The 14,646-nt window shown below is 39.0% G+C and overlaps 1 protein-coding gene across 4 annotated transcripts in view; it reads right to left on the bottom strand.

Moving 5' to 3' along the window:
* The window catches only part of vps50 (VPS50 subunit of EARP/GARPII complex), a 77,960-nt gene that overhangs the window by 61,344 nt on the left and 1,970 nt on the right, over positions 1–14,646 (bottom strand). For all 4 annotated transcript variants that reach the window (XM_026299892.1, XM_026299889.1, XM_026299891.1 and 1 more), the window contains exons 3-5: positions 8,429–8,551; positions 7,442–7,513; positions 1,538–1,591 (exon numbers count right to left, since the gene is read on the bottom strand). In XM_026299892.1, the coding sequence (XP_026155677.1) occupies positions 1,538–1,591; positions 7,442–7,513; positions 8,429–8,551 (249 nt within the window). The remainder of the gene's footprint in view (positions 1–1,537; positions 1,592–7,441; positions 7,514–8,428; positions 8,552–14,646) is intronic.

Raw genomic sequence — 14,646 nt, forward strand, 5'->3', positions numbered from 1 at the left:
ATCACACTGAGGAGCTAAGAAGATGACAAGGAGACAGACTAGCAAAAAAAAAAACAACTGCAAGAGGCACTTCAAAGATGTATAGCCTCACTTAAGTGCAAGATAAAGCATATTTGCTTTATATGATATACTAAATAAATCTATAAGTCACGAACAATCAAGAGACAATCAAGTAGGTCATTTGTCTTGGGTTCTTTAAGACTCTTTTTGAGTGACGTAAAAGACGGACATTAATGCAGTGGATGTAGAAAGCGAAGTGCTGAACTCCACAGGGCATTTGTAGACTGGCTGAATAGGAGCTGAGATGGGTCAATGGAAATGCCCCTGAAATCCTTGGTAACGTATACTAATAAGCCCTGGTCTCATTTTAACTCTGCAGAGTCACAGGGTGTGTCATAGAAATAATGATCACTTTACTATTCATAGTCTGACCTTCAGATGGCTCCACAATGGCTACAATTTCACAGCAATTTCACTATATACAAAATTTGTTGAAGCTGTCAGTGTCTTTGCCAAGGCCAAAGTTTCACTGAGTAAACACAAATTTGATACACTAACAAACTTCAATAGTGATACATCTGATGGGACCAGGGAAGGTTAATCTTTAATCAAATAAATCAAAAATCCAACTCTTTCAATCAAACATATACACACACACACACACACACACACATATTGGCATGAACAGATCTCTGATCTCCTGCCAAAAGCTTTTATTTTGAAACCCCATTGACGCAGCCACAAATCACATACAATATGCAGAGACATGTTTACCTTGTTATTTAACCTGGGGAGATATTGATGCTGGCTCCAGCTGCTGCACCAGCTTCTTTATAGAGTTTAATTTACTCTATATATTCAATTTCCAAATTGGTAACAAAGTCATTTCCCTTTCTTTTTAAGACCCAGTATGTTCAGCAAACTACTCTTAGATAATGATTTTAAGATCTGAAGAGAATGTTGCTCTTGCTGGAAGGTGCCTTTCTAAACAGGATGAGATGAATTAGATCCGATTAGATCACTACTCTGAATCGGATGAATAAGATCAGTTGAAAGAATGGCTCATCACAACTCAAAGACAGTCTCCTTTTATCTCTAGTGTCTATTGGGTTTGACCAGAAATAGAAAGCTTACTTGATAAAAAGATATCGTCACACACACTGGTACATTGCAGTTCATTGCAACATCACTAAGCGATAAAAGAAGGGATTTCATTAAGTTAGTTTTAATTCACAACCTGGATCTGTTCTGAATAAAAAATAGACTACTGCCCCCTTTCCTTATCCATGGAGTCAAATTTCCTATTACCATGGTTACAGAAATTCTACTTTATCTGGTTGGCGGTCAGCAGCCGACACAGGTACACATCCAGGTACACCCTGATAGCATCAAAGTAGCCTGATGTCTAATCATAACATGCCAAAATGTGATAAAAGATGCCATTTGGGATGAATTTCAACAGCTGAAATACATTTTTACACTGTTCCAAGAAAAGACATTTTATTCTTTTGGTTGTGAGTCGACACTGGAAGCTTACCTTGACATAAGAAGGCTGTTTCTCCAAAATAAGATCTGCAACCTTTTTAGAAACCTATACAGAGAGAGAGGGAGAGGGAGCAAGTTAAGATGAGAAATAGACTATTAAAAAAAAAAAAAAAAAAAAAAAGAGTGAAAAAACATTCTGATGTTCCTGCCAAACATCAGCTCACAAAAACATTTTGGGCAGATTAATCTTGCTTTAGAGGATGGAGCTAGAATAACAATCACTGATGTCTGTGTCTGAGGAGAAGTATCGCGAAAAGTCTTGGAAGAGACCATGTCACTTTCTCAGTTTCATTTCATTCAGTGTCTTCATTCAGTGGCTCAGTTCCCATTGTGTATTCTAATGTTTTCCCTTCTCCTTTTTACCAATTTCAATCACAGCTCAGGAAAAACTTTAATTATTTTAAGGGCCCTGGTTATGACATCAAGCACAGCATTAACCATGGTCTTTGGATCAGTGTGACCCCTGCCCGTTAATATCGTAAATTTGTAGTGTCAAAAATCCAAGTTGAATGAACCCCAATGACATCAATATGATATCAGGCTTGTTTTCACAAAGCTCCTCCAGAGCCAACAAAAGACATGAAGGATATTACACAACAATTTCCACAGGTTTAGTATTAATAACACTTAATTAGGGGAAATGAACAGATTTTTAATGTGTTAAATTGAGTTACATTAATTGTGGAGCGCTCCTTTAAGACAGGATCCCCACTGTCACAGAAAGGCTTGTTTATTAAAAATGACATCCTATTATATAATTTATTCAGTAAGGGCTAATTTCTGGAACTCATGGGCTGTATCAATTACTCTCATTTTCAATGACGAAGTCAAGAATAAAACCTCAGACTCTAACGCTTCAAACTGCAGTACAAATACATGAAATTTAATGTGCTGTTCATTTTAATGGCAAAGGACAAACACTCATCCAGAAGACCCAACCATCTTTCTCCGACACACACTGAGGCATCGCCTTTCCATTTCTATTAGCGTGTAACTACATACACCAGCACAGGCACCAAGTGGGGTTTTACAGCACGTAGCAAGGGGGTGTTCATATCTGTTAGCATGCAGAGTCTAGGGGTGGTGTTGACATTTTGGCATGTGTTTAGTATGCATGCTAGACCAACTGGAGACCTGAGCAGATGATGAATGCAGCTCAACTGAAACTGTTCATTCCATAGGGATTAAATGACTCTGTCTTTTAAACACTCAAATGTATGAAGAACATGATAACAGACAAAAAAAAAAACTAAATCAGTAACTGTGTAAGTAATTGCATTAGGACCAAACAGGATGTTATCTCAAATCGTATTAAATAAAAGTCAAAGACGCACAATCATTCATCCGGTAAAGCCATGACACCACCTATTGGTAATCCACTGAATTTAACACAAAACACTACACCTATGGAGCAGGGGAGTCTGAAAACATATTGAAACTAACTAAACCCTCGTACTACAATCCAAAAGGCCAAAGTATTGAATTCTCAGCTTCCCCATACGTACACGCATGAAGGTTAATTGTGCTGTAACCTGGTTGCAACACAAGCACAGCACATATAATATTTAGCAGATGGCAAATACAATTTCCAAAACTAATGACTGGCAATTGACAGTATTCCTGTGTAGACACTAATGTGTTTCATGATGGGGAAAAATGTGAAAAAATGAGGGAGGTAACAGGAGAAGATAGATGCTTTATGCAAATCCCAGGCTGCAGGTCACACACCTACTATCTATTAGAAAGAAAAGCTAGTGAAGGCAAGAACTGACTGAATAATGTACTCGCTCATTACTGTACAGACTGTACAGTTTAGATCCATATGTTATGGTAACAACAAACGTGCTTTGTAGGATCATTTTTTTAACTTCTTGTGTTTATGAGATGTTTGGTAATTAAAGCACACTAATTAGGTTCTGTAGCAGTGAAAAGCAGCTAAGTAATGATGGAGGCTAGCGTTTCTGATTAAAAGAGATAAGAACTAATGCAGAGGAAATGTTCGGTAACATAGAATAATATGGTCCATAGCTGTGCACTAATGCATGCTACTTAATTTCTTTGTGCTGAATAAAAAATAAATAAATAAAAAAAAATCTATTGCCAAAAGTAATTCCCATTTAGAAAATGTATTTAAAAGGTTCAGTGTGTCTTACGTAGGAGTTTTGAAGTATTTTCCTACTTCCCAAAATATCACTATGCCCATACTTTTAAGGTGCGTGTGTGTGTGTGTGTGTGTGTGTGTGTGTGTGTGTGTGTGTGTGTGTGTGCAATAATGTACACTCTGCGGTGCTTCATTTTCTCTACCTTAAACCTTCACAGCAGATCAGAATTGCAGATTTAAACACAGGGAGGAATTTTGCAATCAGGAAGAGTTTAGGCAAAGGTTGCATAAGCATTACGAACTTTTAAAAAAAGCTGATCAGAGGGAGAGAATTCATTACTGCTGCAGGAGGCACAGGCATCACTAGTTTTCAAGTTTCATTAAAATTTGAATATGTTCATCCATGTAATTAGCATCGCCTCTATATCTACATTTCATGCAAAGAAAGTCACTTTCAGGTGGATGGGAACCATAATGCTAATTTCTGTGATACTGCTCCTAAACTGTTCTTAAATGATTAAACACTGTATATGTCAGTGTTTTATGGTCCTCATACCTTATTTAACCTTATTTAACAATAATAGTAGTTCAGATTTTGCATCATACAATAAATACAGTTAATAAACAGTCTCAGAAATGTGATACAAACTCTCCACACTAACTAATAACTTTAAAGCATTTGTGTGTGTAAATGGGAATTATGGTGACACCACACAACCAAGCATTTTTCACATGGGCCGAAGTCCTGCAGCACAAAAAAGGAATTAGCCATGAGACGAGCCACTTATCCAGCATGTGTCAGAGATTCCAATAAAGCTTGAACACTGTGGCAGAAAAACAGGGCAGTGTTTCTCTTTTCCAGTACCGCACAAAGTCTGTTCTACACTATAGCAGAAAAGGGAAGCAGATAGCATATTTAATGTCAAAACATGTCAACACACCAGTTCTCGCATACCTCCTCCCATCAGAATTGAAGAAAGAATGGTAAGCAGAGGCACAGCTACACAAAGCACATATGGTACTGTGCTGCATCTTTCTCACAATGATCTTGTACTCACGTCCCTGCTAGTACACATGCAGATGCATACACAACTACATCAAGCTGCTTTACAGCTTTAACAAACAGCGTCACAGATAAAGTGCGTGGAGACTCTCTACCTCATCTGCCAGCAGGAAAGGCATCACATGACAGCCCCGTGGAGAGAATATGAAAGCACTATTATCATTTCTTTAAAGGGCTATGATCTGTCTCACTCACTGTTCATTATGTGCCTCTGTAGGCTCAAATGTGTAAGTATGGACTTTCCATCAGTGGCATCAGGAGATCTGCACTACTTTAGCAAACTAAAAAATTTATACAATCACACAACTAAATAAAAATACGTGTGAAGGAATTATTGTCAATAGATTTACAAATTCCTTCTAACAAAATTTAATTCAGCAGTCCATTTTAGCTGTTTATTTCAAACTTACTCCTGTATCTCATTTGCATGATACAAGATACAAAGGATATAAAGCCTATGAAGTCCTCATATTAAACCAAATCAAAGCATAAAAGCAATCACACTTTATCTTCTTCTTTTTTTTTTTTCCAGATTTTAAAAATTTTATGATTTTTATTTGTTGATTTCCCATTTTACTGTTGATTCTTTCTCAACTCTGCAGTAACAGACCTGTGGAATATTACCTGTAATATTGTTACTACAGTGAACTGGAGTTTACACTGTACAAGTTTTGAAATTGGCAGAAATAACAATATAGTAGAAAATTGAACTTAAATAAGTCTAAGAAAATCAAAGGAGGTATACTTGCAACGCCTCTAGACATTTAGCTAGACAAACAGGTAGAGGATTTGCTCAATGTAGGTTCAGGTTTGCAGGTTTGCATTGATAAGTTGGCTGAGAAACGTAGCTGCGGATTTTCTGCTTGACAGCACACTGGACCAATTACCATGGCTATTCCCACGAGGTGACTGCAGGCTCGCAGCAACAGAGAGAGAGAGAGAGGTTGACAGGCTGGGATTGGATATGTGCGAGAGTATGTTTGTGTACTCTTAGGCTTTACCAACTTTTAGGTCCTACCCTGCCATAGGCCACAAAGTCTGAAGCATCCTCTCAGCTAAACAGACAGCTCTGTATGCAACTGCCAAAAATGTCAAAAGAAAGGACGAGTGGGTAGAGAAGCATGTACAAAAAATATAAGAGGATAAGAGGTGGCGTGGAGGGAATAGATGTGGCAAAGAACAAAAAAAAAAAAAGGGAGTGTTGGAGAAAAACAGGTGTGTGAAAGTACAGAAGCTTGTCAGGAACGAGGGTTATGTGGGAAAAGTCTGCACTGGACTGTGGCTAGCAAAGGGGAAAAGAGCAGTTTTCCTCCCACGTGTTTCTATAAATACAATTTGTTGACAGGCCGGCTCTCCAGCCTGAAACCACAGATACCTGACTGGTCTCAGAGTGACGGCCACTATGAAAGTGGTCTTGTTGTGGGCCCTGGAGGAAAACACAGTCACTGCTATCCAAAGACTCTGCTGTCAGGGTTCAGGCATAAAGAACAACCACTATCAACACAAAAAAAAATCAGCTCTATTATTGACTGAGTTGGGACACAAGTTATCAGGCAGGTATACGGGATTTGTAGTTTGCCTAGCAAACTGTATGAGCCTGTGATACATTGCTATAATATAATGGAGTAACATAGTGGAGTATAATGGAGTAACTTAGCTTTTATATAAGTGAAAAATGCTTTTATGGTACTATTTTTTAGATATACCAGAGTCGCTTAATGAATGTGTGCAATCTAAGCATCTTAGTGTTTAAGCAGCTTTCATTTCGCTGCACATTAGGCCGATTTATAGGCAGGCACATCTGCGACCAGCTAAGCGTTGTTGTGGAACAAATGAGGACCCCTCTTGTGACAAGCAGGCTGTCACCACCGGTGTTCAGTGGGCTGAAGAAGTGTCCAAAAACGGTAAGAAAGTACTTATCTTTCGTTTTTAATTTAGCCTTATACATTTAATTGGTTAAATAAGCTACTTTTAGAGAGCGATTGCGAGTACGGTAACTTTTTGGGTCTGTATTGTTAGCAAGATGTAGTTTAGGCTGTAGGCACGGGTACCAAAACATGCTAACAAGCCCAGCAGCTAAATTGTTATAGTAGCATGCGTTGGATGGATAAACTCATATATTATTCATTCTGTTTCTGTACCGGTGAGTTTCTCTCCCTCTGCATGAGGGACGGAGCAACGCACACACTGTAGGCGTGCCCTGTTCACATTTTACACACATGGCTTCAGCTAATGATGGCAGCGTAGTTACATTGTATCGTATTATAATTGATGCTGACCGTGCTTAACATGTGTGCAACAAATCTGAAAGTAGAAACGCGTGCAATTCAGATGAATATTCTTGCTAAAACACGCAGGATAACTTTCTTCAATAAATGTGTCTGTGCGTCCAACACACACAGGAAAGAGATGAAGGGGGGAAATTAAAATCGACCAAACAAATTGGCCAAAAGAATCGGCATCGTATATCGGACATTGGCTGCCGTGATTTCCAAATATCGGCATCAGTCAGAGAAAAGCCATATCAGTCGAGCTCTAATAGATGGATAGATGGATGGATGGATAGATGGATGGATGGATGGATGGATGGATGGATGGATGGATGGATGGATGGATGGATGTTCATACTTACAGAGAAACACACATTCTCATCAAAAACAACAAATAAAATGAAGTTTTATTTCAAACACAATATGCGTGTGTGTGTATGTGTGTGCGGGAGAGCTACATACTGCTGCCTGTTGTCTCTTCAGCTTATCTCTGTACTCCTCCAGCTCCTTCAGGTTCAGCTCAGGTGGGAGCTTCTGTAATCACACCCAGAGACAAACCTTATTGTTTGTTTACAGTATAGCCTCCTAAATAGGTAAAAGCACCCTGTGACTTTGGCATGCACATTCCCAAACACAATCTGTGCCACACCATTACCCCTTTACAGCAGTGCGCTGCTTGCAATAGGTCGAGCATTTATTGTGGTAGAAGTCCCGGCTAAATAGAGAAATATTCTCTAGTAGAACTACAGTAGTAGCAAAGTTCTGGCGCTCAGGGTCATAACAGGGATTTAATTTATCTTATGAGAGTTAATCTCCACTCCTGAGCATCTCAATTTTTCAAAGTTATCTCACTAGACATTTTAAAGACCTTAAGCTGGTTTCAGTGATATGACTGAAAATTCAGTATTCTTAATCCATTCAAAAAATAAGTAAATACACATTGCCAGATCATAAGTCAGATTAGTCAAGAAGGTAGAGGACATTATTTAGTAAACAACAAATATACTTTGCTAGGGAAAGAAGATATTACAAATCCATAGCCCAAAGGACGATAGGTAATTACTTTCCCCTTGACTGAGAGTCTCATTTCAGATGGTGTAGCAATAGTAAGATAAATCTAATGAGATTTCACACCCTTCTTCTGTTGAACAGATGCAATCCATCAATCTGGGCGTCAATGGGATGCATGCGGCTCAGCAGAAGAGTAAGAAACAGCAGCTCAGGTGAGAAAGCGCTTTAACTCTGTCAGTCAGACAGGGTTCAGAGCACAGGAAACCATAATTATTCATATTAGAAATGCAGCACTGCTGTTATCAGAATTACTGAAATGTGGTGGGTTTGATGTTATTATTTTTAGGGGGTGTGGGAAATGAGTCTGTTATTATTTTACAAGAGAGTGGTGCTCAGTCAGTCGGTAACATTTGTTCATTCATATAGAGGGTATCTTACCTCCAGTTCATGCTGCACCATGTCGAAGGAGTCATTAGAGAAGTAGATCTCCTCAATGCTGTCGATGATCTCCTGCTCCGCCAGGGGGTCAATGGGCTGCTCCCTCAGCTCCCGCAGCTCCTCCTATAACAAAACAAGGCAGAACAAGGGACACGAAAAATAGAGGATTAAAAGATGTCCTTGAAGTAAGCACTTCAGAAAGTTCCAGATACACTGAGACACAAACAGAAATGCTCCAAGAATTTCATCATTCCCCAAGAAATAACAAAAACAACAAACAAAATCTCTAATAAAACATCAAGAAAACACCATCAAAACACAGACGAAGAGATATAGGATACAGCAGAAAAAGGGAGGAAAGAGGCCAGGAGAAAGAACATTGAGGCAGGGAGAAAGGATTAGAAGAACAAGAGGTGTAAATGATTTTAAATGCTAAAGCAAGTGTAAAACACAAAGTGGGAAAGGGACAAAAATAAATAAGTTGGTGAACCAGGGGCAAGGAGACTAAAACAGGAGAAAAAGTAGGAATGAAAACATTAACCTTGGGGTTTGGGAGGACACTGCAGCTTGCTTTACTGAACAGCTATCATGGAGGATAGCAGGCATAAGGAAAGAAGGAAACAAATGACCAAAAGTGAGCCAGTGAGGGATGATGCGGATGAATTTATCAATTTATTGCCCATTATTCAGTCTACAGCCACACCAGCAGCTGCAATTAGCCACAGCGGAGCTTTGAGCTAAATGAATCATTAGGATTCATGTTTAGGGAAAGATGAATGTGTGTACCAGATTTCACAACAGCCCATCCAGCAGTCGTTGAGATTGTATGGCCAAAACCCTAAATATGGCTAAATATTACATTATATGCAGTTACATTACATAGAAGGAAAACACCTCATTCTATATGGCTTTACCTTGTGCTCTAACTTTAAATATGTTTTATTTAAGTTCATACCAAGTATAACATCATATTAAGGCATAATGGTGCTAAAAAAAACACCACAGGGTGAATCATGATGGATGTGGAATTATGGGTTAAGGCTGATCTACTGTATCTACTGCCCCTATATATTACCTTGAATAAACCAATACCTATTCAATAAATAAACATGTAGAGCTCCCTGGTAGAGACCTACACACATCATCTCACATGGAATTCATGAGACAGATGATATTGATTATGAAAGCCTTGTTACACACCTGCCTAGCGCCCCACACACACACACACGCACACACACACACACGCGCAGCAGGCTAGCAAAGTATGCCACCCATGAAACTAAATCTGCTCCTGTGGGTGAGAGTGTGACTTGCTGAGTGACAGTTACAGGAGGCATCGCTGCTCTGAGTAATTTTAATGTTTGCAGCAAAACAAAACCTAATTTCATTCAATTACACAAGCAGGATCCCTTTTACACTATATATAAAATTTATACAGGTCAGTTAGGAGGATGGAACTAAATCATTAACATCTTTGAATGTGCTTCGTGCACCAGCGATGCACAGGGAAGTGTGTGTGTGTATGTGTGTGTTGCACTGTTTCGGCGTTTGAACCAGGTGAAGGAGCGAGCAGGAGCTCTGGGGGAAAACGCGTGGGTGAGTGCATGACATTGAAAAGGAGGGGTAGAGGGAGGAGATCACGCTCCACACCATCAAAGGGTGGGTGGGAAATCAGCTCAAATGAGAGGGAAAGTGGAAACAGGAGAGGAGTAGGATGGGGGGAGGGTGGCGGGTTGAAGTGGATGACTCACTGGTAGTGAAAGTTAAGAGCAGAAAGAAGACAGAGGAATGCGGGGGGAAAAAGAAAGAGAGATGTCTCCCCCCCCCCGGAGCCACTCTGGTATGGTTAGAGCAACTCACCTAGCTTGTGTAACTGTCTCACGTTTCCCTATGTCTGCCACAGTCTTCTACCTTCAGTGACGTGCAAGACTTTTATTTTTATGAGAATCACTCCTTAAGAGGCTACCCGAGGTTAAATTATCATCTCTACTCCCTGATGCTGTGCAGGCAAAAAAAAAAAAAAAAAAAAAAACTAACTAAACATGGCTGTGCCCTATGTGTGAAACCCAACATCAGCCACTGTAAGGCTTTGATCAAATTTCACTGTGATGGATGACGAACAAACAAACCACCCTTCATCCCCCTCCGCAAATTAATGAAGTTCTCATCTCGTTGTGGAAATTAGAGATCTATTTGCATCCCAAGTGCGGGACATTTAACGAACCTTATCAAAGAATCAAAGTGGATTTTCGTCTGGAGTGCTGATTGAATGTGGAAAATCAAGCACAGGACAAAAAAAAAGGTACTCAACAACACAGGACTCAAATAAAACAAAAGACTGAATAAACAACAGGAGGTTCATGGAAAATCCTGAGAGACATGGGGAGAGAAAGACAGTGGGGTGAGGAGACTGAGATGAGGGCCAATTATTTCCACAATGGAATCATTCATTAGATAAACCAATCAAAGCCTCCTTATTGTAATCAGTGTTGAATATTTATGCAGGTCTAACTGGGTGTATATCCTAACACGCTTGTCTACTGGAACATTATAACAAAAAGGAGCAATATCCTTGTTTGTTGGCTGTTGGGTTAAAAGATAATACTATTGAAAGAGCCTGAAACCAAGGATAATCTCTATCTATGATGTGGTTGTTCTATTACACAAGTACATATATGACCCTTGGAAACGTAATTAGACCACAGTTTAAGTCAGAAACATTGGGTAAGGTGTGCAAGTGAACTGCCAAACTGAGCTGTGCTTCCCATATGTGAACAAATGACATTATCAAACATGCACCAGCCCCAGTCCACACCTCCAAAAAATACATATTGCACACTAGAGGTATTTAGTCCATCAATAGGTCTAAAATTTTAGGAAACAATGCAATACTCAGCAGGTGAAGCAGTCAGCCCTAATAGATGAAACCAAAAGGAGATGAAATTGTTTAACGAGCTGAGGGTGCCCCCTTCTGGTGAGACATTGTAACTGCGTGGCCATGCAGAACAAACAGAACAATTTATTTGCATCAAGGAAAGTAAAGCCTCCAGAGAAAACCTTCTGTTCCCAGCTCCTTTAAAGTGAAGCATATCTTTTTCCTTAGTCTCACACAGCATCACTCACATATCATATACTTGCTTGTTCTAGAGTATTACTAACATTGTATCACAGTCATTTTTATTTTTATTGGCACTAGCCAATTTTCTGGCAAGAGCTAATCCATTAATTGTTTCATTATTTCAGCTCTACTCATACTCTTTAAAAGAAATTAATTAATTTTACAGATGTATTTCTAAATCATTTAGAAACTGCTAGAGCCACTGTAACACTTTATAAAGAGGTCAGAGAAAGTCAGTGCAACCTATTTCATGTCTAGTTTTTAAACTTTTGTGGATGCGAACACTACTTTACTACACAGTATGAGACTGTAATGGTGGAAACCATCATGCCTCAGTAGGGTAGAAGAGATCAAGAGAGATAACGCAGCACAACACCTACAAAGAAAATCATTAAAACTGACTCCCTGCGGGACAAGTGGATTGTAAAAAGGGAAAATGTTTTTTTTTTTTTGGTTTCTTTCTTTTATTTTTATTGTGAACTCTGAAAACAGCTAATACTGCAGCAGGTCAGGAACCCATAGAGAGATTTTCAAAATGCTCATCTAAGTGGTCAAAATAGCTTGGAGCGACTTGCAGTTTTTTGAATAAAAATAACAGAACAATCTGCCAAGGATGTAACTTATCTAAAAGGCTTTGGTGCAAATAAGCTTTTGTCTGACACATGAAATTATTCAAATTTCTTTTTAAATAACTAAAGTACGAATGCCACGGACCTCCTAATTACCGTCATCTTTGAGATGTTGTCTCACTGACATTGATATTAAATGTATGTCCTTGCCTCATTGTACAGATTTACATTTTAATGTTTGGAGGGCACAAAGCACATGGCAGCACATGAATACGGGGGATCAGATTTTCTTTGACAGGATAATTTCCCCCAAGGGGAAACTGCCACTATAGCCAAGAGTCTGGCTTTTTTAAGTGCACACAGGCAGCCTGTGAAAGAAACCAAATCAAATGTGTCAATGCAGAGGCTCTGTAGAGTAGCACTACATACTATAACAGAGCTATGTAATGAACATTTCGCACCAATTAGGTAATCAAAAATGTATTCACTTGTGTAAATATCCAACCTGTAGATCGCTTTGAAAAAAAAAAAAAAATGCAACAGCGGCAGAGATTGTTACTAGTTTGCCCAGAAACCTTTGTTGTTTGAGTAGAGTTATAAGTTCTGTCATTACATTTCTGGAGGACAAACCTTCCGTCTATTGCAATAGGCTATGATTTCAACTAGTTAAGTGGATTTTGTCCTAGAAGGCAGCAAACGGCACCTTACTGTTAAATAGTTATTGGGCTTTTATTAGAGAAGTCATGGACAATGAGGGCCTAGTTTACATATCTCCAGCATTATACTTAACCCTAAAAAATTTGATATAGAACAGATGGCATTTACATTACTAAGGTCCGCAAAGCAATCAGAAATTGGAGAAATGCCTCTGTGGCTTACGAGTGTGAGATTATGTTGGGGTATTTGGTTAATCTTCAAGAGCATAATAGAGCACACCCACAAAGGCCATTTTAGTGTTGGGAGCACAATGAGTCCAACTCTACAGTTCAGGATGGATATGGAATGCCAGAATGACTAATATCTAAATTCCAGTCCCACTCCACTTCCATTAACAGTCATACTCCCTCGATCATTTATTACTACACCGGAAGATAAAAGTTTGCAGCAAACATTGATGGAAAAACCTAAACTGGTATGATCATGGACAATAGTAAATACTATACTATACTATACTATTAGGACTGCATTATAGCAGTTCAGATTGACGAATTGTTGCTGAAATTACAGATACAGATAGGGTTGAGTTTAAAAAAAGATCATATGCACAAAATCTGTCATGTATATCAGATGAAACCACAAGACATTTTACTTCATACTGTATACATAGGCATGAGTAGAACACAGGGACAATACACAAAGGACTATATCAAGCATGCTAGTGGGCTATGCAAACACAGTAACCAATCAGCAATCTTCAAACATGTCCTGTTACACTAGCAGATATGAATAATTCAAAAGTAAACAAACATCTGAGTCTGTCAGGAAAGGCATCATAGGAAGATTGTCATAACCAATTAGTTAAAAGAAAGGAACACAATACAGTGTGTTTTTCCTCCTGCTTTTTCCCTACTTATTACTCAGACACTATCAAAACCTCAAGTTATGCCCAAACAGTGTGACTTGATAGCATCATTTGTAAATCAGATGTTGCTGTCAGCACCTGGAGAATGATAAATGATGAGAATGCTGGCTAAAATTGCAGGAAATACATAAATGGTTGCAAGTAAGTGAGTACCAGATCAAGCATAATACATGTAAACAGTGAAGCGCTTTGGTCTCACACGAAGCAGTGTGTTAAGTAATGGCCCACAGAAGCACTTATTACATGCTGAGAATTATTGTCCTTTAATCAAGAAGGACCATCAGTTGCGTTGTACAAAAAGCCTGGCCTGTGTGGGTCAGATTTCATTTTCCTGAAAGCAATGGCCAGCAGCAAAGTAAATAAAGTCAAAGCATTATTTCAAATAATGGGCCCAATGTTTTGGTTGGACACAGATTAGGCAGGTGTTTGCAGTGCACACAGGAAAATTAATTTACGTGTGATCTACACCAGTAGGTGTAAGTGCATTGACTGCAACCTGCACAATGACACTAACCCAGCTTAATTTTTCTATAGCATGTTGGTTTGTATCGCTTAAACCAAACACAGGTATGATAAGAAGTCTGATAAATCTGGAGATGAATCTTATGTACAATGAATACAACTAATTATATCAAGCCCAAAGGGTGTTTGATTACTGCGTAACCAGTTTGGCCACAACCTCACCTGATACCACTCTCAAAGGCAGGGGGGAGGCAGGTGTCCTAGGAAGAGAAACAAATCTTTCTCCAGACGCTCGAGTCAGCTTTCATTAAGGCTCTGATTACACTTGGAGGAAAAATTACTTCTCTTTTCTTATGCGAGCTTGATCTGTGCCAGAGTGGCTTCATGCAACAGCGCTGCAATATTGTTTTCTAAAAGCAATCCACAATGCTATGACCTGAAATTATACCAGGTTATTATGTAATTGTTATCTATCAAATTTACTGTT

This window comes from Mastacembelus armatus, chromosome 11, assembly GCF_900324485.2.
Source record: "Mastacembelus armatus chromosome 11, fMasArm1.2, whole genome shotgun sequence".
Classification (NCBI taxonomy): domain Eukaryota; kingdom Metazoa; phylum Chordata; class Actinopteri; order Synbranchiformes; family Mastacembelidae; genus Mastacembelus; species Mastacembelus armatus.